We start from the raw sequence: 23,842 nt of genomic DNA on the forward strand, positions 1-23,842 counted from the left end.
AAATCATATTAACCTACTTTGTATAAGGTTAAAAAACAAATAAAGTTGGAAAACTTTACGCCGCTGTTGAATTGGGTTCAATCGAATAATGATAAGTCAATTCGACCTAACTCTGCAGTTGATCAGTTCATTTGATTTGCTTTTAATAGTATCCCACTTCTGTATAAAACTCGCTGCGTCACTTGGCTTCGTCCGAGAAAAAAAATTTTGTCTATATGTCAAAATAGTATGTGTTGCTTCGGATAATCTATAAGTATCTATTCCTTACAATATGTAGCGCAAGAGCGCAAAAGTACGGGACTGATTTCGAAGGTACTTTCACTGTTAGATATATACATGATCCCTGATGGTTAAAGACATATACCACGGGCAATGCCCAGGTGAAACGCTACTGAACACTTGAACTAAATCATCCTATAGTTAACATAAGATTATTAGATACTAGCTGCGCTCTGCGGTTTCACCCACGTAAGAAGGTATCCCGTAGGAATATCGGGATAAAAAGTTGCCTATATGTTATTCCAGTTGTCCAGCTGTCTACGTACGAAATTTAATTGCAATCGGTTCAATAGTTTTTGCGTGAAAGAGCAACACACACACATCCTTACAAACTTTCGCATTTATAATATTAGTAGGATTAGTAGGATATATGCCTGCATATGTACGTCTTTGATTCTTTTTAACACGATTATATTATCTTTACTCCTTCAGAATCTATTTTGATTCACTTTAAACGGACAGATTTAATTCAAGCTTTGTACACTTATCAAGGGTCGGTGAAAATACAATAATTCCATTAATTTATCGTATTATCCTGATTAGGATCGCGGTGATCAAATAATTTCCTTACGTATATAAGAGCAAATGATACAGTTAAATTGATTCTGTTTTCAAAGTCTGTTTTTTTTAGTTATATAATATTCTTTTATTATAAGCCTTTTAATCAAAACCTATATTCAGTTCAGTTAAACTATTAAAAATTACGATCAAGTACCAATTGGGTTTACTGCTTCTTATCAGAGGATGACTGTTATCATCCGTTTCCAATTCCACCCCTATCTTATCAACAAGTACATGTCTTGAATCTAATTACTCGATATTTAATTCCGGTCGAATGTACGTGAATAATTAATAGTTCTTACATGTATAATTCAACTATTTAAGTCCTTAAAAGAATCATTAAAATCACCCAGTAAAAGTTATGAGTTAAACACAAAGTAATGCAGTCGAATTGTGACCTCCCTCCTTTTTCAATGTTGGTTAAAAAATATGTGAAGAATAGAGATATATTTTCGGCGTGACATAAATAAATAATTTCACTTATTTATTATTGTTATCAATGTACGGAGCAGCTGAGAGTCATTAACCACATGCGCTTTGTTGGAGACCCGCGAACGAATTTGTTTGTTTGTTCATGTTAGTTTATGTACATACACAAAACAAACGATTTGTTTGGAATGAAAACAAGTGTCTTTTCTCAGGACTTATTTTATACGATACCTATAGTATCTGTATTAAGAACCTCGGAATATCAAACACCCTAGTAGACTGAAATTCAGCGCTGCTTGACAGCCAGAGCCCGACAGCATGGCTGCGTCTGTCCCGATTGCCATGTATATATTTTATGTTGTTATTTATGTTTTTTTAGTTGTAAGCTTGTTGTGTGGTAATAAAGCTTGTTTCCCTTTTTTCTTTCTTTCAAACAGATACTATGATATACAATTATCTTTAAAATAATGCGAATTTGTGGAAAAATATCGAGTCTCGTCAAGATTGTTTGCAGTAAAGTGCTCTTCCGAATCGTTTGTAGTTTTTAAAACTATGGACAATACTTATAAGTTTACATGAAAAGAAAATTTTTGAGTTTGAGTTTGAGTTTGCTGAAAGCGTGTTTCATTACGGTACGTGTGTAACGCGGTTAGAGATAATTTAGTTCTAGAATTATCGAAAGTGTATATTGTATAGTTATAATCTTAATTGCTCATTAATTTAGGAATTCACACCGCAATATAATAATTTTTCTATACGTTTTCAGTTGTATTTGTGTCCGATAATTCCAATTTGTGAACCGAATGATGAAAATGAAAAAAAGAAAAAAAAATGGACGTGGAATTAAACATGTTATTTTATTTGTAGACAACTGAATTCTTCTTTCGGGCAGTCTCTATATGAACCAAACTCAAACAATTATCAATTTAATTAGACTTCTTCTAGAAGCACTTTTGATCCGTGAGTAGACTGTAAATTTGTTTTACACAATTTCGAAAATAACTTATATTCGAAATCAATACAAAATTTATCTAGTGGTTCCCGAGATGAGCGTATTCAAACAAAAAACTTTATAACATTGAGATATATACAGAACCGCAAATATAACTATTTCGTAATAACATTATGAGTTCACTGTTAAATTAATCTCCATGTGTGGCCTACTTTACGATCTCCTACTGATAGCATAAATCATTTTAAACTAAGATCATTGATCTCTACGGATTCTGTTGTTATGCTATGTTGTTTTATTTATAAATTACTAGCATTTCGCCCGCGGCTTCGCACGAATTTAAGAGAATGAACTGTCATGCGTGTGATATTTTGAATATAGCGCCATCTATTGGAATTCATAAATTTCATCAATCATCATCTTACCAATGTCATGTCGCACGGCAATATAATATATTAACCTATGTCACTCCCTAGCTTCCTAACAGATACATCTAGATACAAACGTCGTATTAAAAAACCACTCCGTTGCGACATGCAAGAACGACAAAACAAATAAACACATTAACGCATTTTAAATATTGGTAAGGGTTGTATAAGTAATAAGTCGATTTAAAAAAATGCATAAACCATCTTCTATAGTAATTCTAAAAAGCTGAAGTATTTGTTTAGTTTTAACGCGCTAATCTCAGGAATTATATGTTCGTTGTGAAAAAATATTTTCGTGTTGAATAATCCACTTATTGAGGAAGGTTCTAGGCTATATAACATCATGTTCTATGTAAATGAAACTATGGGAACACTAGTTAGTACACTAAAGTGCCTCGTGGTTTTACTTTAAGTCGGCGATATTAAAATAAAATTCCAAATATTATGGCACAGGTCTGAAATGTATGAGAAAGAAAACAGATTCTTTATTCATTCAAATTTTATATTTACATTTTTTAAATAGAAAACATGGAGTATGAAAATCCACTCCCAAAAATCCATCTAAAAATTAACCATTTTAATTTAAATTATGTTAATTTTCAAAAAAGGCCTCTAAATAAAAAATAATTCATGGTAGCTTGCGATGGAGTTGCTAAATAAATAGTTCTAAAACAAACTAACACTATTTTTTTTCTATACCTCTTTCAACCGACGTCAAAAACGGAGGGTGTTCTCAATTCGACTGTATTTTTTGTGCCTCCGTGAGGTCCCATTTCAATTTTGTCTAGTTCTGGCAAGTAGTAGTAAGTAGCAAGATATAGTAGGCGGTTTAGTTTTTTTTTGTTAAAAAGGCTAATTTGTGTAAGGATTTACTGATTAAAGTTTAATGGTCATAGAGGAAGGAAGGTACAGATTCTGAAGAGGGACCAAAAGATTACAATTTCAAACACACGTAAATCTGTTGAAAGCACGAGGATATCAAGTGCAATAAGAAAACAAAAGGAAAATGTCTTCGTTTTTGGGAATTTCAGTTAATTTTTATTTAATTTGCTATAATGTATTGTTTTTTTGTTTATATAAATTCAATTAATAATTTACATCTCTCTTATAATTGCCATAAGACATTTGATCCAGCTATATAAAAAAGTTAATCACGACTCCACTCCATTCCTGTCCTGCCCTTTCGGGTAGAACCGTCTAAAATTCCATCCATAACTCCTCTGCGTGCCCGTTCTATTTAACGAAGGGCTTGACGTGACAGATTCCTCAGTCTTCGAGAGAATAGAATCTTCTCGATTCAACGATATTATAGTCGGGGACACAGAAAGGTCTGGAGTAGACAGAATTTGTTCTGACTTCATATCTTCTTCGAATTCTTTCAGTCTGCTAGCGCTGCAGAGCGGCGTTTCCACCTGTTCCACTGTGTTCAGATTGTCGGTATCAATGATGTAGGCTTCATCTTTTTTTGAATATCTGGAAATGTTATTTTTCTAATTTATATATGAAAATGGCTCGAATGAAGAAGACTATATAAAATTTCTAGTTTGCAACAATTAATTTATACACTTACGAGTAGTAGTCCAAATAGCTGGTGAATTAATGTTATGAAACAGTTGTTTAGTGTCTCTAATTCTATAGTAATTAATTTGAGACTAGATGGCGCTATATAAAATGTCGAACCAAAAATAAGAAGACAATAACTACGTTACGAGTGAAATACTAAATTGAAAATAAAACTAATACAAATTAATCAGGGAAGTAATAAATTTATAACTTATTATATATTATTTTATTTCATTATTCATTGACATTAATTTAGATGAGTTTTAAATGTATATTATATCATTTATGTCATTGTAAAACCTCTCCAAAACGCATTATTAGAAATAAATAATGAATAATTCACACCTTATTATTGTCACACAATAAAACATAGCTAGTATTTTCTCTACTTACTTCAAAATGTTTTTAAAGCGATACCCCCAAATGATTTCCTTCGACAAGTAAGACGTACGACTCTGCGTGACTGTGCCCATACTCTTAGAGGATCCAGTCAAACATACAACTATCTCGAATCTGTAAAACAATTAGTTTGTTCACGATAATGTAAGAAATTTTTAAACAAAATGAATGCTCAAAAGGCTTAATCATGGAAACTACATACACTTAAATTCAATTTATGTTCAGTTCCTACGATTTCTTTTTAGATAAATGTAAGTGCGATACACGTTGTGATCAAGATTATCTCAGAAGCTTTGTACAACTAAATTCAATTAATTTATTGCCCTGCCTATCTTTTTCGAAAAATGTCAGCATACATATTTTAATAAGAGTCAGAGGAATGCTCTAAAGAAGAAGCCAAACAACATGTTGCATTTACCAAACTACTGACCAGCTATAATAAACTTGTACTTCATATAAATGATATTAAAGCTCTGTCCTTTTAAAGTTTAACGGATTCTCTTAAAATTAAATATTATGTATCTCTTATAGGTTGATTTATTGCTAGTTTTCCGTACGCGACTTTGCCCTTGTTATTAAGGTATACAGTAACGGGGTTTTTGTTCAGCGGGATTTCTGGGACAAACAAATTCTATGTCTTTTTTCTGGTCTCAAACTAACGGTGTATCAAATTTCATCCATTTGGATGAAGTTCAGTGCCAGTGGTTTCGGCGTTAAGAAGAAACAAAACAGACAGAGTTACTACTGAGTTAGTTACTAGTGTTTTTATAAGTGTTAATATTATACCTATAATCCATCATATCTTGAGCTGATAGGTCATACAAAGGGCTCTGATGATCAATCTCGTGCACGACTACGATTGGCCAGAGCAGGAAGGACGTCGCTTCTTTCAATTTCAGCTGGTGTATATAGTTAGGCACTAGCTCCCCTTCGAGCGTTCTGGAATGTGAAGGCATAGATTATCCTTACCTAGTTTATTACGTATAAGCTTATTAACTATTGTATTTTTTCATTTCATAGAAGTTTTATATCAGGTAAAGGATTTTTTATAAAAAAAAAAAAATTATGACCGCCTCCTTGGTACAGTGGTTATAGCTTTTTTTTGCGTGAGCGTAGAACCGAGGGGACCTGGGTTCAATTCCCGATGGAGACGCACAAAAAAACATGTCTCGGTCTGTCAGGACACAGAAGGCTGATCATCTACTTGTCCCTAAAGAAAAATCGATCAGTGAAACAGATGTACATTATCTGCCCCATACCCCACTAAGGGACACGGGACTTCACAAAAGGATTTTTTATGTAGTACCAGGATAATGATGATTTGCCTGATGGTAAGTGATCACAGCGAAAAATGTCTCTAACCTAATAGGTTTCAATAAATAAGCGGTGATGGAGCTCCCAATTAAATGCACATTCATCAAATCCCAGACGCGAAACTGTAGACACATCTTCCCGTCTCGGAGACAGACCTGAAAGTAAGTATGTATTATGTTTAGTGTGTCAAGATTGTGCTCCGCCCCGGCTTAGTCTGCGATAGTGAAGTAGCAGCTTTCTGCTTAAAATCTAACTTACTGCTCAAAGGAATTAAATGACCGGGGAAGTACCACACTCCAGAAATAGTGGCATGCCACTGTGTTTCGTTCGTTGAATGGGGTAGCCGGAGGTCCGTTTACTTTTGCTCACCCTTCCCTGTCCATTCCTTCTTTCCAGTCGTCAATCCTTTCCTTATCCTTTTCAACTCAGTTGTCCGCTTATGGCATAAAGAACAATAGACATAGACAACATTAAATTTATTCCCAACTTACCGTGGCTTTCTTACTAAATCCAACGGAGGACACGTGTTTATTGGGGCGCACTAGTTTAGTAAACAATAAGCTAGTCAAACCCCCGGATAGCGCCGTTCCAGCCACAATCTGGGAACAATTTATCATCTTGTTGATAATAAAGTTAATATGCATGCTTTTACTTAGAAAATTTAGCAATTTAACTACCATAGAACATACCAAATTACCATAGATTGAATGTTTAGGACTTGCAATGGATGCTAGATCTTGAAATTATTGGATCCATAAAGAATTAAAAAAAATGAAGACATATAAATAAAAAAACTCGCTTAGTTCATTAAATCCTGGCGATCTTTATCGGGATGATATGTTTGGTAATTATTTTATTATCACCGATCCTGGGAAAATGTGCAAAATTGCTGTCCGTTTGAGGTGGATCAAATTCCAGTCTAAAGGAGTCGGTTATCTATAATCATCATAGCCAACAAATGTTTAGCAGTTTGGAAAATTTGTGAAAAAAAACTAATATGAAATAGTTATAAAATAAAAAAGGTAAAGCCTTTAAGCGTGTTAAAAATAAAAGCACTGTTTTTTTAATTTATTTAATAAACTCTCACCTCTAGAACCATAACAATGATTGCTTCAGGACACTCTTCATTAGGAAATCGAACTCCATACCCAATTGTCATCTGTAAAAAGAGTGAGGCTTCTCTATTATGTACATAGACGCGAATGGAGTCAAATGTATCCTGTTATATTATTTAATGTGTTTACTTGTCGCCGTAAGTAACGAAAAAACCTTTTCATAAATGAGAAAATTTTAAAGAATAGAACTTGTCTTTTTATCAAACCGTAGCAACGCCTAGCCTCTTGTCTATGTAATCCCGCCTTAGCAAACGAATCTCTTTTACTCTCGAATCTCGCCTCGTGATCAATTTTTTCTACTCTTTACAACATCTATAGATTATTATTTACGCAAAAATAAAGAATTAGGTTGTAAGTATGTTCTGAATCACCGCTTGTGGACATACAGTTACGCTGGAATTTTAGCCGCAACTATAATCTTACGGTCTTTACAATTTTTTTGGTAACATACACATAAGGCATGATGTGAATCCTACACTACTTCCTAATTTATATGCAATTAGGACAATATACATAAATTCAGTCATAATTAACCCCCGACGCGAATAGGGGGGGGTAAAGAGTTAAAGATTTCGATCAGGCTTTTATCGTATAACTTTACTATAGTAGTTATTTGTGTAAATTTACATCAACGCATTAATTAATTTCGACAGACTGAAGTAAATTACCTGAGTCTCTACAGCCATCATGAGTAGACCGGCGAAAGATGAAGTGCCAGTGACGCAGTGTTCCATCCCATCTCCTATATCCTCTTGATAAGAAGCCGTTACCACATACCAGATGCTGGCGAAGAGAAGCCAAAATGCGAAGTGGGCGCACACCATCAGCAGAATCAGGTATCTCCATTTACTATTTATCTAAAATGTATATAGGTTTAATAGTAATTTACTAATTCTGTTATGTTTGATAAACAATGGTGGCTCAGTGGTGAGGACCTCGGACTTAATATAGACAAGTCGGGGTTGGAGAAGAGGCGAGCGTGCAGAAAATAAATTGATTTTTCAATTTATCTGCGCATGTACATCACCACTGCTCAAAACGATGAAGGAAAAATAGAGATTCAAAATAGAAGCTTCTGAATTCAATTGCATTCTTTTTGGTAATGTTATTGGATAATTGCGCGGGTTTTCTACCGAATGATGTGATGCTTTTTGTGTTTGAAAGGAAGTTGTTTTGATTCTCTTCCATTTTAGCATAGGAAAGTCAGAGATCTTTGTGTAAAAACCTTTTTTGTTAAAAATAAATGTTTAAAAAGAAACCTTTTTTCTTAAAAATAATGTTTTGAAGATAACCTATAAGGTTATTTGTATTTTGTTTTGTTGTGTAAATTGTCTTATATATAGTAATAGAAAAAGGAAATCACGTGATTTTTTTTGTTATCTAAAACACTTGAATACGATACAAAATTATTAAATTGTATTTTTCCTGAGGCTTTATTATCTCGACCGAGCGAAGTCTGGAGCAAAAGCGAGTGAATAAATAAACAATTTACTAACAACTGTATTCACGATGTCCCGGAAATATTTCAACGACTTCGCGGGGATATTGCTTCGGATGGGGACATTTTCCTCTCCTCCCTTGTACACCACCCTTCTGGAACGAATCTGCCTCCCGATGCCGTGTTGACGTCTGAAAAGATTAAGATCAAGATATACTAATATTAAAAGGTTGTACAAAGATGGATTTCATAAAATTTAAAACGAATTCAACCATGAGGCTAGATTCGCGCTATACTAGAGAAATGAAAATATCATAAAGTCTTTAAAAATTTCTTTTTTATCATCGGGTGTTTAAGGAAACACATAAAAAATATTTTAGATATCTCACCTACTTCGCAAAAAACTAAATAATTTGTTATCTTATCAGCTGATAAAATGAAGTTATGTTTCAATATCTCAATGCTATCGAATTTCTGTGAGATGTTTTTTGTATTTGTTAATTAAAAATACCTAGTAATATTACTCACGTGTGTATTAAATAGTGATGGTATAATCGCTTTAATAGCCTAGGCATAAGGTTCAATTTACATTGACTATATTTTATCTGTATTATTTTTTTAGAACCCATAGTTTTGCATTAGCTTAGGCAAAGGAAAATATAGGCAATCACTGGGTTTTTCTTGATTTAAACTATTCTATGTCCTTTACGCGGGTCCCTAAACTAAATTACATCCAAATCGGCTTAGTGGTTTAGGCCCTTATAACAGATAGACTGACAGACAGACCGGCCAATTTAGTGTTTTCATTGTGTCGCCGTATACTTTCAATTGTATCACTACATAGTATAAAACAAACTCACAGATAGAGTGATTCAAGAGGAAGGATTATATGCATAATAACATAAACTACTCCGAACTTAAAGCGTGCGAAGCCGCAGGCAAATGCTAATTTTGTATAAAACAATGCAATTTCTTTTTAACCGACGTTCCGAAACGAAACAGTAATTCCTTTTTGTAATTATTTATTCCCAACCTACCTCCGTTTCTTGCCAGTTCGCCGTCGACTAGTATACGGAGTGGCATACCCAAAAGACGACGGAATTTCATTATACGTACTATCATTCAGTGTATCAGCAGGTTCTATACTATCATATGTATCATTGGGAGAGCTCGAACCCACTAGCGGCCGAGTCGATGCATCAGAAATGTTCCTCTTTTCCGATGATTTAGGACTCTCAGTTTCCACATCGATAGTCATTATAATGCCATCGTCAGTTTGGTCACCTTCACTGGACTGAGAGCTGTACACGTGAGCGCCTTCAAAACTGATCGGCACCTTTGTATCGACGTTAGTTATAACCGTGGGGAAGGCAATTTCTTTCCCTTCCACATATGTCTGCGATATCCTGTACTGTTTTTTCATTTCTTCATTCGCGTAGACTTCCGTATTCGCCATTCTTGGTATTTCTATGGACGAGCGCCCAGAACCATTTCCTATAGCTTCGGAGTAGCTTAATGACCTTTCTAAGGCCCTGTTTTTGCTGCCGCGTCTTTCACTTTCATAATTGTTGTTTGCCATTTTTAGTTCACTTTTGTGTCACTGAGTTTATTCAATTCAACTATAACTAAACCACTACATTGTTTTACATCAATAGATTAATTTAATTCTAACATTTTTTAACTATTTACAGATGTTTAATTGTTTTCACTTCTATTTCGTACGAGGTTGGTTTTCACAATATATTCTAAGTTTATTTTCGAATACTGGTTTTTATCTTATGTCAAGATTATATATCGCACCTTAGAGATAAGGAATACCTATATCAGATATATTTATAACAATAACACTGGCCTGGAATATAGGTCGTGCGTTCACATTAGTTATTTGTTTAGTTTCAAGGCTCGCGAAATAATGGAGAGTTATTTAACTACAGAAGTATGAATAAAGAAATTTTGAAATATAACACTATGATTACATTAAATTATTTGACACTATATATACTATAATGTTATAAAGCTGAAAGTTTGTTTGTTTGTTCGACCACATTAATATCAGGAACTACGGGCCGCTAGTGTATAATACTCACGTAAAATCAAACAAGAAAATACTAAGATCCTTACAATGTCAAATGTAAATGTCTCCTACATTTAATTTTAACTTAACATCTTGATATTGGTCTGTTTAAATATACTTGAATGTTTACTGATAGAAGTTTATTTAAAATTTAAATGAAAAAGTGTTTGCGCCTGTCAAAAGCCGAAAAAAATATAATATTGGTATATTATCAGCAGGCGCTTGTTTTTTGGTTTATTTCTATAATGAGTCAAGTGGAAATACTATGAAAACACAAAAAATTAAACACGTACCTTAATTCTCATCTCCCGTTTCAGTTCGTTGGTTTGTACAGCTTTTATATGTTACTTATTTAAACTTTTAAGTAAAATCTACAGTATTATCTTGAACAGTATTATATTGTCTGTGGTTAAGCTAACAACAGCTTAAAACATTTATAAATGCTAGTATGAATAACACATTGTACAAATTTAAGCAAAATTATTAAAGCGAATTGTGGATTTATGATAAACAAGCGTTCAGGGCGACTGCTCGATGCAGACTAAAAATGTGCCCATTTTTCTCACGCAATACGGGGGTAGAAAAAGAATTAAATTCGTTTCAATTTCAATTTCTAAATAAGATAAAACGTCTAGCTGTTAATGAGTTTTTCCCTTAATCCTGATGTTCCCGTGGGAATATTTAATTAAATAGTAGCTTATTAATATTAGTAGCTTATTATTCGCCATGCCAGTTACCTGACAATGATAGTTGCGAAGATGCAAAGTCTCGTCAAAATTGGTCAATCCTCTCCAGAGTTTAGCCGGATCAAACAGATAGAGAGATTAAAACTGTAAAATTGTCATGTTTGGTACCGTGTATATTCGTAGGTATTTAGTAAAAAGCAGTTATTTTAATTTTTAAGTTTACAAACAAAACTGAAAAACTTCAGTTTTTATTATTGGTAAAAATAAGATCACAATTTTTTGTTTATATTGTAAATAATAATTATTAGGAATAAAATAATAAAAATTAATGCAATATTCAATATTTATTCTCGTTTACTAATATAATACATGACATAATTTTACACACCTTAGATCTTCCTTCGACACAGCTTGTTTCGCTTATATTTAATCAACCGATAGCACATAAAATAATACATAAGAATGTTCATATAAATTGGTTAAGAAGTTTAAAAAAACAACAAATATCATAACATGTATAGACACTACAGAGATTCTATAGATAATACAGGTATTCATATTTTATACAAATAAATAGTTATAATCGTCTGTTTTTTTTATACAAATTGGAAATATTAGTGTTTAGATAGAATATTATTAACCGATGTGCATACTGCAAGGCAATTGACCAAGTAATAAATTACTTTATATTATAAATTAAATTTTATTTTCAGACACGAATTTTTGGAAATTTATTAGGTTAGGTCCAATATTTGATAAGTAGGTATTTTTGTCTGGAAGATAATTAGAAGTTTACAAATATAGAACGAATAGAAAAGAAAAACTTGTATTTTCATAACAATATTCAAAAAAATTGATCAATATTGACATGATGCTTAAAACTAGCAATATATAGATATATAAAATATGTAGATTCTTTTGTGCGCCCCCACTGGCAATTGAACTCAGGACTCCTCGGTTCTACGCTCACGCGTTAACCACTGTACCAAGGAGGCGGTCAAATCTTATACCTTTAAACGAGCAATTCTTGTATATATATATATATATATATATATATATATATATAATTGGGATCTCGGAATCGGCTACAACGATTTTCATGAAATTTAGTATATAGGGGTTTTCGAGGGCGATAAATTGATCTAGCTAGGAATTTTTTTTAGAAAATGTCATATTCGTGTTTTATTCGTGTTTTTTTTTCCTGACATCTATTGGTGAATAATAATACTATTTTGCTTCGTAGATAGCTGGACAACTGAAATAATGTCATATTCGTGTTTTATTCGTGTTTTTTTTTCCTGACATCTATTGGTGAATAATAATACTATTTTGCTTCGAAGATAGCTGGACAACTGAAATAACAGATAGGCACTTTTTATACCGATATTCCTACGGGATACGGTTACGCAGCATGCTTACGCGGTTTCAACCGCGGGTCACAGCTAGTGAATATAATACTCGCTTAATAATCTCGTTGACATAAAAATAACTTTATTTGGCAAAAACACGAAAACAGTGAGTAGGTGAGTAGAAAATAGAATAATTTCAATATACAAGCATAAGTGATGATGCCAATATGTTTCCCACATCAGTCCTACTATCCTACTAATATTATAAATGCGAATGTTTGTAAGGATGTGTGTGTGTTTGTTGCTCTTTCACGCAAAAACTTCTGAACCGATTGCAATGATATTTGGTAAGTAGACAGCTGGACAACTGAAATAACATATAGGCAACTTTTTATCCCGACATTCCTACGGGATACGGACTTACGCGGGTGAAACCGCGGGGCGCAGTTACGTTGATATTATCTGTTTTGTTATACTATGTGTTTTGTTATGCTTCTTCTTAAAAGATGACGTCCTTTGAAGATGAAAAGTGGATATTTTCTCACTGAAACTGCCTGGAGTCCCGGGTCTGTCTGACTTATCTGAACATTTTGATCCACTGCAAGAAAAATGCTATTTAATATTACTTATAAATATTGTTGAAGTGAAACTTCTTTAGAATCGTTGTGATTTCAAACCTGATGCAACGGAAAAAACTACAGGTAAGAGACACAAATATAAAAATGTGTAGAACGAAGCCGGCAAAGAATGAGACAGAAATATACATACTATTTTATATTTTATACAATATATTCATCTCATTCTTTTGTCGATTTACTTATTTATTTATTTATTTATTTTTTTATTTATTTGTTTTTGAAGTTTCACTTCTATCGTGTGTGAATCGCACACACACCTTTGTTTTTATTTAGTTTATTTTAAGTAGTTTTTTCCATTGGGTAAATAGTTCTTGGGAAATACAAGTATGGTAAAAACATCGATAAGATGGTTCCACTATTAATTCTCTGTCAAATAATCTATATAAATGTTGTCAGAATGCATTTTTTTATCAAAACTTATACTGATTTATAATTGTAAGAATTAATTCCAATTTATATTGGACAATACGGGAGCTTTCAATTTAAAAAGCTCTACCTAGACAAACATACCCTTTCATAGACTGCATCTCTACTTACCATCAGGTGAGCGTGTAGTCAAATGCTATATCTATCTAATGTTAAATAATGTCTATTAAAATCGTTTAACCCAGTCGGAAGTTCTGCCGTAACAAACCCAATACAAAGTATTGACAACCTCCTCCTAAATTTAATTTTTAGTTTTATAGCATTGAAATTTCTCAACCTCCTCCTATTTTAAAGTCGGTTAAAAACTCTTAATTAGCTATCAATAACATTATTACCAAGATTTTAAAGTGCCTAAATCATTAAATTTAAGTCATAAGTAAGAATATTTATTATACAAACCTCTCCAATTGATAAGCACTGCAATATGGAGTGTCTACTGGTTCTGTAGAGTCCAACTTATGATGGTCGATTACGTACTTCTGTTTGTTTGTGTCGTATCTATTAATATAAATAAGCTAGTTAGAAATTGCCCCACAGAACATATACCCTAATACCAAACTAGCCTAAAGTAAAAATATGAAATAAAAAATTGTCTACATTTGAAAACTTAACATGGATAACATCACCGATGCTAAAAACGGTGAAGGAAAACTTCGTGAGGAAACCGGCATGTCCGAGAATCAAAAGTTCGACGGCATGTGACATCTGCCAACCCGCACTTGGCCAGCGTGGTGGATTATTGCCTGAACCCTCATAGGAGGCCTGTGTCCCAGCAGTGGGAACATGTATGGGTTGATGATGATGATGATAAAATAATGAATGTACCTCACAACGGAGGGAAACCTGTGCCCCCAGACCACCTCCCTCGGCAGGTATGATGTCTGGCTCTGGGTGAAGGTGCCCATGGAAGCTGATGCACCTTTCAGACTTACTGTTATTTCGAAACTGGAAAATGTTATAAGTTACGATTAAAAATATAGTTCAATGAACTAAAACACTCTTTAATTAACAAAATTGTTTCATTTGTTCCTGTAAACTCACGGGAGTTATATAATCCAGGTAATCCGACCAGGAAAATGAGATATACGCATACAAGAGCTACATATACAGCCTATGTCACTCATAGTTCCAGGTTCCTAATTGTGAAAGAATTGTTGAAATCAATCGAGTAGTTTTTGTGTGAGAACATTATAAAACACAAGTCTATCCTCTTTATAGTATGGGACTTGAAGAATGCATTTATTGACAATCTTACCGGTCTGCAGCTAACGACAGAAGTAGAGAGACAATCACACAAATTTATATGGTTACTGGTTACAAATACGTAATATACAAAATCTTATAGTGTCTAACATAAGAACCGTGTCCAGCATGAAAATCTTAACGGTTGTCCGTTGAATCAATGGTCAAGCGTGTTCCGTAACGCCACAGACAACGCAGAATATTTCTGGAGATAACAAGCAGTTCGCCCCGGCTTTGCCTGTGGTACATAGGGTATATAAACCTATGACACTCAGCGAAGTAGCAGCTTTCTAATGTTGAAGGAATTTTTAAAATCGGTCCAATAGTTTTTGAACTCTATCCATTATAAACAAACAAAAAATTTAATCTTTCCTCTTTATCATTAGAATATAGATAAAGGCGTAAACGCCACAATACTATATGTATGGACATTGAACACACCTACTATCGGCCAACTGCTGCGGCGTGACGTGGTACAGGGGGCTGTCGGAGTCCACGACGTGCAGCAGCGTCACCGGCCACAGCAGGAACTGGCGCTGCTGCAGGCGCAGCGACTGCGCGTAGTAGCGGATCATTTCGCCCTCTTTTGTTCTGGGAAATAAAGACAATTATTTTTTTTTTTTTTTATAGCATTGAAATGCTTAATAAATGAGAAATTTTGAAAGAATAGAAAAAATTTATCACGAGGCGGGATTCGAACCCGCGACTTTTTGCCAAACTTAGATCTTTATAACTACGCAACGGATTTTAATTAGGTGTTTTTTTTAATAGAGTGATTCAAGAGGAAGGTTTACATGTATAATAACTTCTATCAAACTACTCTAAATACTAACTAACTACCCCGAAATTAACGTGTGTGAAGCCGCGGGCAAGAGCTTGTATTAAAAACATAAAATAAACTTGGGTGAAAAATGAAGGTTTGTAGGAGAAATTCAGTTTTAGTACACATTCACACACACACACACACACACGCCACACACAGGGACAGCTAACTGTACCAATCAACAATAAAATGTTATTTATTGTTTCTTGAAATGTAATTTAAAAATGACTTTTAGTCCTAACAATTTGTCATATCTTGTTTTGTAATCTTAACTGGCTTTTAAATAATACAAAATCTTACTTATTGTAATGACACCAATGAAATAAATAAAACATAAAATGTAAATAAGTAAATTCATAATATGTTATATAGTATCAAGCTAAATATAGTATGTTTTATTACTTGCGTGTATTTATATAATGCGCTGTAAATTCGGAACATATAATGTGGTCGTAATTGAGGTCCCAGGCGCGGAACATGAGGCACAGACGTCCGTCACGCATGCTGATCTGAAACGGAATGATTTATTGGTCGCAATATTGAGGGTAAAGCAGTGGTGGCTCAGTGGTGAGAACTTCGGACTTCAAAATCGATAAGTCGGGGTTCGAGACCGAGCGAGCGCGCAGAAAATAAATTGATTTTTCAATTTATCTGCGCATGAAGATAACATCACCACTGCTTAAACGGTGAAGGAAAACATCGTAAGGAAACCGGCATGTCCAAGAATTAAAAGTTCGACGGCATGTGACATCTGCCAACCCGCACTTGGCCAGCGTGGTGGATTATGGCCTGAACCCTCATAGGAGGCCTGTGTCCCAGCAGTGGGAACATATATGGGCTGATGATGAATATAGGGTAGAAAAAAATATTTAAATAAAATTGGATATTCAGAGAGATTTTTAAAGAGTTACAAGTTAACAAGCACAATAAAATACAATCGAATTAACAACCTCCTCCTTTTTTGAAGTCGGTTGAAATATTTATAAATTTATAGCACTCACCACAGCTTTTTTGCTAAAACCAACACCATCCCTTGATAGCTTCTCTGGTCGAGTTAATTTTGCATAGACCACGCACGTAAGGACTCCTGACAAGCCTGTGCCTAGTATAAGCTAGAAATATATGAGAATTTTTAGAAATGAAAGATATTACAAGGAATTTAAACGCGATTTATCAATAACATCAATTATTCCATCGTTTCGAACACCACAACGAGTCACGTGATCCAGTGACCCCGTGATCGTATAATATAATGGATAAATCGCGTTTAAAATCCGTTAAAAAGTATTAAATTTCCTAATGTAAGTCTCTCTCTACATATATATAGGTCTAATTTTATTTCAACGATATAAACATAGATAACATAATTCCTTATCATATTCAAGTCTAATAAACCTTATATTTCAGTTAAAAATAATTTTTCATTTTGAAAATGCTAAATTAGCAGATAATTTTCTATTATCATATATTTCTATTATTGTATAATTTTTCATGTAATTATTTCACCTTTAAATAAAAATCAATACAACACAGTCAATACAAAACGATTGCTTTAACTATACAATAATTGATTCTACTGCATGAAAACTTAATATAAATTAGTCTGATCTTTTTCTTTTAAGATTACCTGCATCACAAAAAGAAAGATAGATTCCGGGCATTCTTCGTCAATAGCTCTATCGCCGAACCCAATCGTTGTCTGTAAATAGTACAGTTCCTTATTAACAGTTATTGGCAATTCCCAAATTCGACTTAATAACTGGGTTGATTCCAATTTTGTAGTTAACGTGTCTTAAACTCTAATAAAAGAGTCTATAATGTGTCGCCGACGTTGGAAAATGTCAAATCTAGTCAAAAGTCAATGTAAATTTCATTTTATAGACTAGTGGCCCTAAAAATGCTTGTAAAGTTTTTTAAGTGTCGATTGCGAAAAAAATACAGTAATATCATTTATCCTTATGTGTGTATGTGACAAGCATATATATATAAAACTGATGAAGATAAGCTAATTCTCTTGAAAAAAATCAAATACGTTTTTAACGAAAGTGACGTTTGATCCTGGTTAAGCATTCGATATCTTTAACCCTTTCATCAATCAGCGTATTATGCTGTTAGTAACAATAGCAGTATTGGACCTTATATTTATATCTTCATCTATTTATATCCTTACTAAAATGTTTAATGTGTGTTTGTTTGTCCGTCTTTCACGTGGCAACGGAGCGGTTTTGTTTTATAACCTTAATATCTGGAAATAAGAGGTTAAAGTGATATAGGCTACTTTTTACCATGAAACACCTAAATCCCATTTGACTACGACTGCAGTAAGATAGTATGTCTGAATCTATGTCTAGGTATACCTGCGCCTCAACGGACGCCAGGAATATAGTCACGAAGTCTTTCCCCCCGGTCACGCAGAGGCGCTGCGGCGGCTCCGGCTCGAAGTCGTAGTGCGCGAGCGCAGTTATGTACCAGAAAACCGCAAACACCAGCCAGATAGCGAAGTGCAGGAACACCGTGCCCATCACTATCCAGCGCCAGCGGAGATTGATCTGATTACATTTTGATTCTTTTATTATGTCATTGTCGGCAATGGAGGAAATATTGTACTTTTTTCTATTTAGAGTTTTGTTTGGTTAACCTATCACACTAGAATATTCGTGTATCTATGTATAGATAAATACATAGGCCGTTATTCATTGTACATTGTTTTCTGCTACTATTATCCTACTAATATTATAAATGCGAAAGTTTGTAAGGATGTGTGTGCGTTTGGTGCTCTTTCACGCAAAAACTGCTGAACCGATTGCAATGTAATTTGGTACGTAGACAGCTGGACCATTGGAATAACATATAGGCAACTTTTTATACCGATATTTCTACGTGATACGGACTAACGCGGGTGAAACCGCGGGGCGCAGCTAGTAAACATATAAGTTGCTTGGAAACCAAGAATATAAAAAAATGTAGTGCAAAATAAAAAATTAAATCTAGTACTACATAACTATCAAAGGCAACATAGGTTTTTTATGGCAAAGCAAGCAAAGGAGCAGGTGGGCCACCTGTTAAGTGGTCACCACCACCCATAAACACTTGCAACACTAGAGGTGTTACAGATGTTTTGCCGGCCTTTCAGGGACATATACGCTCCTTCCTTAAAGGCCCCAATGTCGTAAACTAGTATAACTATTACATAAGACATATAAAATCATCCCTTACCAAAGTATGGAACGTATCATTAAGAAGACGAATTTTCTCAAAGGGTACATTTGATATTAAAGCGACGTTTTCCACTCCCGTTTTCGACACGAGTCTCTTCGGAAAGTCGCTGTGTCTCTTTCTGCTGGGCTGTACTGTGTTCTGTACTCTGGAAATCATTCATGTTCTATGTTTAATATGCACCAATATTTGTTATATAACATAAGAAATCGAGTTTGGGTATTACGAAACACATCTAGTTAATGTCGATGATTTAAATTTATCAATTTAAGTTACTATTTTGAATATAACAATAAAAATTAAGCCAATAAGTCTTTAAAAGTAAAGCTACGTATATCTATACTAACATTATGAAGCTGAAGAGTTTGTTTGTTTGAACGCACTAATCTCAGGAACTACTGGTCCGATTTGAAAAATTTTTTCAGTGTTAGACAGCCCATTTCTTGAGGAAGGCTATACCGCTAGTAGAGATAATCACGTATCTTTAAATTACTATTACGATTATTAATAATACTGCTGTAATTGATTAGTCGCTAGGTTTTTGTAAATAATACCAAAAATATAAAATACGATTTATGACAAGAATAAAGAATTGGGAATGGTTAGGAAAAGGATACGGGCCTCCAGCTTCCACCCTCACCGCACGACCCGCACGATCCGCACTGTAATGAAGTCCCGTGTCCCATAGTGGGGTATGGGGCAGATGATATACATCTGTTTCACTGATCGATTTTCCGTATGGCCACGTAGGTCAGCTTCAGCTGAGGCATTTTGTTGTGCATTTCCACCGAGAATCGATCCCAGGACCTCTCTGTTCTACTCTCACGCGTTAACCACAGTACCAAGGAGGCGGCCGAACCATCCGTCCGTATTTTACACCAATCTATAGGGGTGCGGTACCTTCCCCGGTGCGAGCTAGCTCGATTCGTGACGAAGCAGGCCCATATCCCCACACCCAATATCTTTTATAATATTAGTAGGATGTGTATATACTTATTACGATCAAACTTATATTCAGCGTAGCCCCTTTTTTGATTTCTAACAATATGATAAATGTATAAAACCTTTCCACCGGGCCAAGCATATAAGAATTTATGTATACAACCAATTTCATCATGATCCTTCACCGCATAAAGAGCGAAAAAGTTTTGTTAAAGTGAAACTTTTATTATAACGTCTCAAATTTTGTTGGCCTGTATATCGCATGTCGCGTGACGGTCGGCCGCGGAGTGGGGATACATTGAAAGGCGCTGGTCAGAGCAGCCGAGGGCAATATGGCGGCATATAGTTCCATCACCTGACCGTCTGACCGTCAGTTAAATATCTATAATGTGAAAAATTCACTTTTACCGCGGTTTCATAAAATCACAATCGTATTTTTTCTTTGTTTTCATCCATAACTGAAAACAATTATTTTGTAGATAGTAAACGCTATCACCAGGTAATATTTACAAGCGCTTATAGGTTTATAGTATTCGCGCCATCTGCCAGGTTCTTGCTTACACAAAAGCAAGTGCATAATCCACTGATAAGAATGTTTGTTGGAAGTCGTGTATAGAATAAATATCTCTTATCAATATACCAGAAACTTATTTCTGTGTACGAAAATAGCTCGATGTTTCGTAATGTAATTATATTTTTATGTACTAGCACTCGTCGCGGCTCCGCTTGGATATCATGATTCCTGTTTTATACCAATATTCCATCACCGAAGTCAGCTCATACCCTGTCTATATACATTTCATCAAAATCCATTCAGTAGTAACAGGGTGATTGATGGACAAACATCCAAACAAACAAACTTTCATATCTATACATATAATAAATCTGTAGAAAAGTCATTTTTGTACATTGAAAAAATTGAAAAAAAAAATAGCCAGTGTGTGAAAAGATAACTAACAGAACCCATTTCCATCATTTTTGAAATTTTTGTCTGTTTGTCTGTTTGTTTGTGCGTACATCACGTAAAATCTACAAATTAAATGCAGACAATGTTTATATACAAAAATTATACGTAACTTGAGGTATAACTTAGTTTTTGTTTAATCGAAATCGGTTTACTCTATCACAAGATATGATTAATTTGATATTCCTACGGGATACGGACTTACGCGGGTGAAACCGCGGGGCGCAGCTAGTTTATAATATGAGTGTGAAGTGATTATGTCGTATACATCTACACTAATATTACAAAGAGGATGTATTTGTAATTTTGTTTATTTGTTTGTTCGTTTGTAATGGATAAACTCAAAATTCGGATTTAAAAAATTCTTTCACCATTAGAAAGCTGCGACATCACTGAGTGACATAGGCTATATATGGCGAGCAAAGACGAGCAAATCCGGGGCGAAAAGATAGTATATTATATTCTAATATTAAGAAGCTGTATTTGATTATTTCTATGGTAACACGCCTTTATTTAGAAATTTACTAGCAAACACTGTTCTGCGTCACACTTATCATTTAGGGCTACAAAAAATTTATATTGACCAATTCTTAGACATTGCCGATATGCACAAGATTTTATGAAAATCGGTAGAGCCGTTTCGGAGGAGTATGAGAACGAATAATGTGATACGAGAATTTTATTTATTCAGTAGATTTAGAAATACCAACATTTGTGAATAAAAAATTTCGACACAGTAAAATATTTATTTATAATGTTTTAAAATATCTTATGTAACGAACATTTCGCATTTAGCAATTACCACAGTTAAATTTTCATAAAGTTAATATTATTATATACTCTTAAGAGAGAAAAGTTTTATACTATTTCTACTTAAACACAAATAATTGTTTTCTCAAAAATGTTCACCGACGGCTCTGGGGAAGATCCTGATTCTAAAATGGATCCAAATGACAATAACTTTCTATCAAACTCAAATATCACGCGAATCGGTTAAAAATCCACGAAGTTATCAAGTATAACACAATCAAAAAAACAAAAACATATTTAATTTTTGGGAACGTCTGTTAAAAGAGAGCAAACTAAATACAAAGACCGCCTCCTTGGTACAGTGGTTAACAAGTGAGCTTAGAACCGAGGGGTCCTGGGTTCGATTCTCGGTGGGGACGCACAAAAAAAATGTCTCGATCTGGCAGGACACAGAAGCTGATCACCTACTTGTTCATAAAGAAAATCGATTAGTGAAACAGATGTATACCATCTGCCCCATACCCCAGTTGGGGACACGGGACTTCACTCAAACTAAATACATAATATATAAGCCTTAATGGTTAACTATTTGTTATATTATTGTATAATATTATATTATTATATAAAAGAGCGGAAATGTTTCTCACTGCTAGTTATTTGTTAAACTATATTTCAACGAGCTATATTGTGGAAGTCGAGCACGCTTCGGCACGAATTGGGCCAGCTCGCGCCGGGGCAGTACCACACCCCCACATTAAAACGGCGTGAAATAATAGGAAATAATAATTAAATATAATATGAAATAATAAAACTATTGGGTTTCGTACGGTGAGTGGGGGAGCTGGAGGCTCGTTTCCTATTCCTTATCCTTCCCAGTCCATTCCTTCTTTCCAGTCCTCAATCATGTAATAAGCATGTATTGATTATCAATTGTTTGATATTAAAATATTATTCTGCTTTTAGTTGATTCTATTATTAAAGCGTGTTTTTAGGTTGTTAGTGTGTAGGATTAAGTTTCGTACTAATCCTACTAATATTACAAATGCGAAAGTTTGTAAGGATGTGTGTGTGTGTGTGTGTGTTTGTTGCTCTTTCAAGCAAAAACGAATAAACCGATTGCAATGAAATTTGGTGCGTAGAAAGTTGAACAACTGGAATAACATATAGGCAACTTTTTATCCCGATATTCCTACAGGATACGGACTTACGCGGGGGAAACCGCGGGGCGCAGCTAGTAATTAAATGAAACATTAATACTCACTTTCTATTTTCCTCATTAAATTTTTTCTTAGCTCGCATGATGGGCACGAAATGGCTTTCTTTCGCATCATCGATCCGTCTTTCTAAACTAGAATTGCTTTGAGTAATAATAATTTTGGGCAGTTGTTTCGATAATCGGCGCAATCTTTCAGATTTCGTCTCACCTGGTAGTGAATTTAAACTTTCATTAGATTTTTTTTCATTAACCACCTCGTAATCAATTTTTGGTTCCACATAATTATCTGCTTCATCATTATTTAATTTCGAATTATTTTCATCGGTTTTGTCTCGCACAGTTTCATATCCGGGATCATCATTGTACGAATCATTACATTTATTAAGAAATTCCAAACATTCATCATACACTTGGTTCAGTTGATCATATTCAGTGTCCTTTATCAAATTTTCTTCTTCCATTTTCGCTCCAACTCTCGAATTCAAAATTGGAACGTCACAATTCATAAACCATATTTAATCACAATTTTTTAAATTGAATTCTATTTCGTTTTTGGAATGTCGTTCGAATTTTAAAAATGGAATGACCAATTTTTTTTCACTGGCACGATTGAGAAACGTTACGTGTCTACTACGAGATTGTTATCAGCGTGTTATCAGTACTAATTGCGAGCGGAGACTCATCACTGAATGTCACTCGACCTTGCGCTTGTGGTCGATTCTGTAATATTTCACTGCTGTAGAGTTAAAACATTATATAGACGTAATAAAGTCAAAATATTTGTTCATGATAATACAGGTAGATGCTTTCCATTGTGTTTTCCATAATCAATAGAAGAAATTGAAACAATAAAACGCTTAACGGTTCTATATTAATTCTGGTTATTACTTTATTTCTTTCGGCTTGTTTCTGTGTTTGATTTGATTTAAAGTAAATAAAAAATGGATTTATTATTTATATTGTATTTTATCGATAAAATGCTCTATTTCTAAATTTATTATACAAAATTTTATACAAAACTCTATACAGACTTTGCAT

At 34.1% G+C, this 23,842-nt stretch overlaps 1 protein-coding gene across 1 annotated transcript; it reads right to left on the minus strand.

Annotated features, from left to right (window-relative positions):
* Positions 1 to 3,800: 3,800 nt before the first annotated feature.
* Positions 3,801 to 23,418, minus strand: LOC119836630. The gene is made up of 19 exons (XM_038362013.1): positions 22,850 to 23,418; positions 18,933 to 19,080; positions 18,074 to 18,265; positions 17,344 to 17,415; positions 16,718 to 16,828; positions 16,119 to 16,225; positions 15,335 to 15,484; positions 14,477 to 14,596; positions 14,051 to 14,149; positions 13,039 to 13,185; positions 9,516 to 10,067; positions 8,537 to 8,669; positions 7,709 to 7,897; positions 7,013 to 7,084; positions 6,417 to 6,524; positions 5,974 to 6,080; positions 5,398 to 5,550; positions 4,606 to 4,725; positions 3,801 to 4,122 (listed from the first exon to the last, which is right to left on the minus strand). The coding sequence occupies exons 1-19, from the start codon at positions 23,308 to 23,310 to the stop codon at positions 3,801 to 3,803; spliced, it is 3,363 nt and encodes a 1,120-aa protein (XP_038217941.1). The 5' UTR covers positions 23,311 to 23,418.
* Between the last annotated feature and the right edge of the window lie 424 nt (positions 23,419 to 23,842).

The sequence above is a fragment of the Zerene cesonia genome, chromosome 25, assembly GCF_012273895.1.
Source record: "Zerene cesonia ecotype Mississippi chromosome 25, Zerene_cesonia_1.1, whole genome shotgun sequence".
Classification (NCBI taxonomy): Eukaryota; Metazoa; Arthropoda; class Insecta; order Lepidoptera; family Pieridae; genus Zerene; species Zerene cesonia.

Coding starts and splice junctions, on each gene's coding strand:
- LOC119836630 (XM_038362013.1), bottom strand. CDS start 23,310: ATGAATTGTGACGTTCCAATTTTGAATTCGAGAGTTGGAGCGAAAATG. Junction 18,266..18,932: donor ATGATACGTTCCATACTTTG/GTAAGGGATGAT, acceptor AAATGTAATCAG/ATCAATCTCCGCTGGCGCTG. Junction 8,670..9,515: donor CGAACTGGCAAGAAACGGAG/GTAGGTTGGGAA, acceptor TAATCTTTTCAG/ACGTCAACACGGCATCGGGA.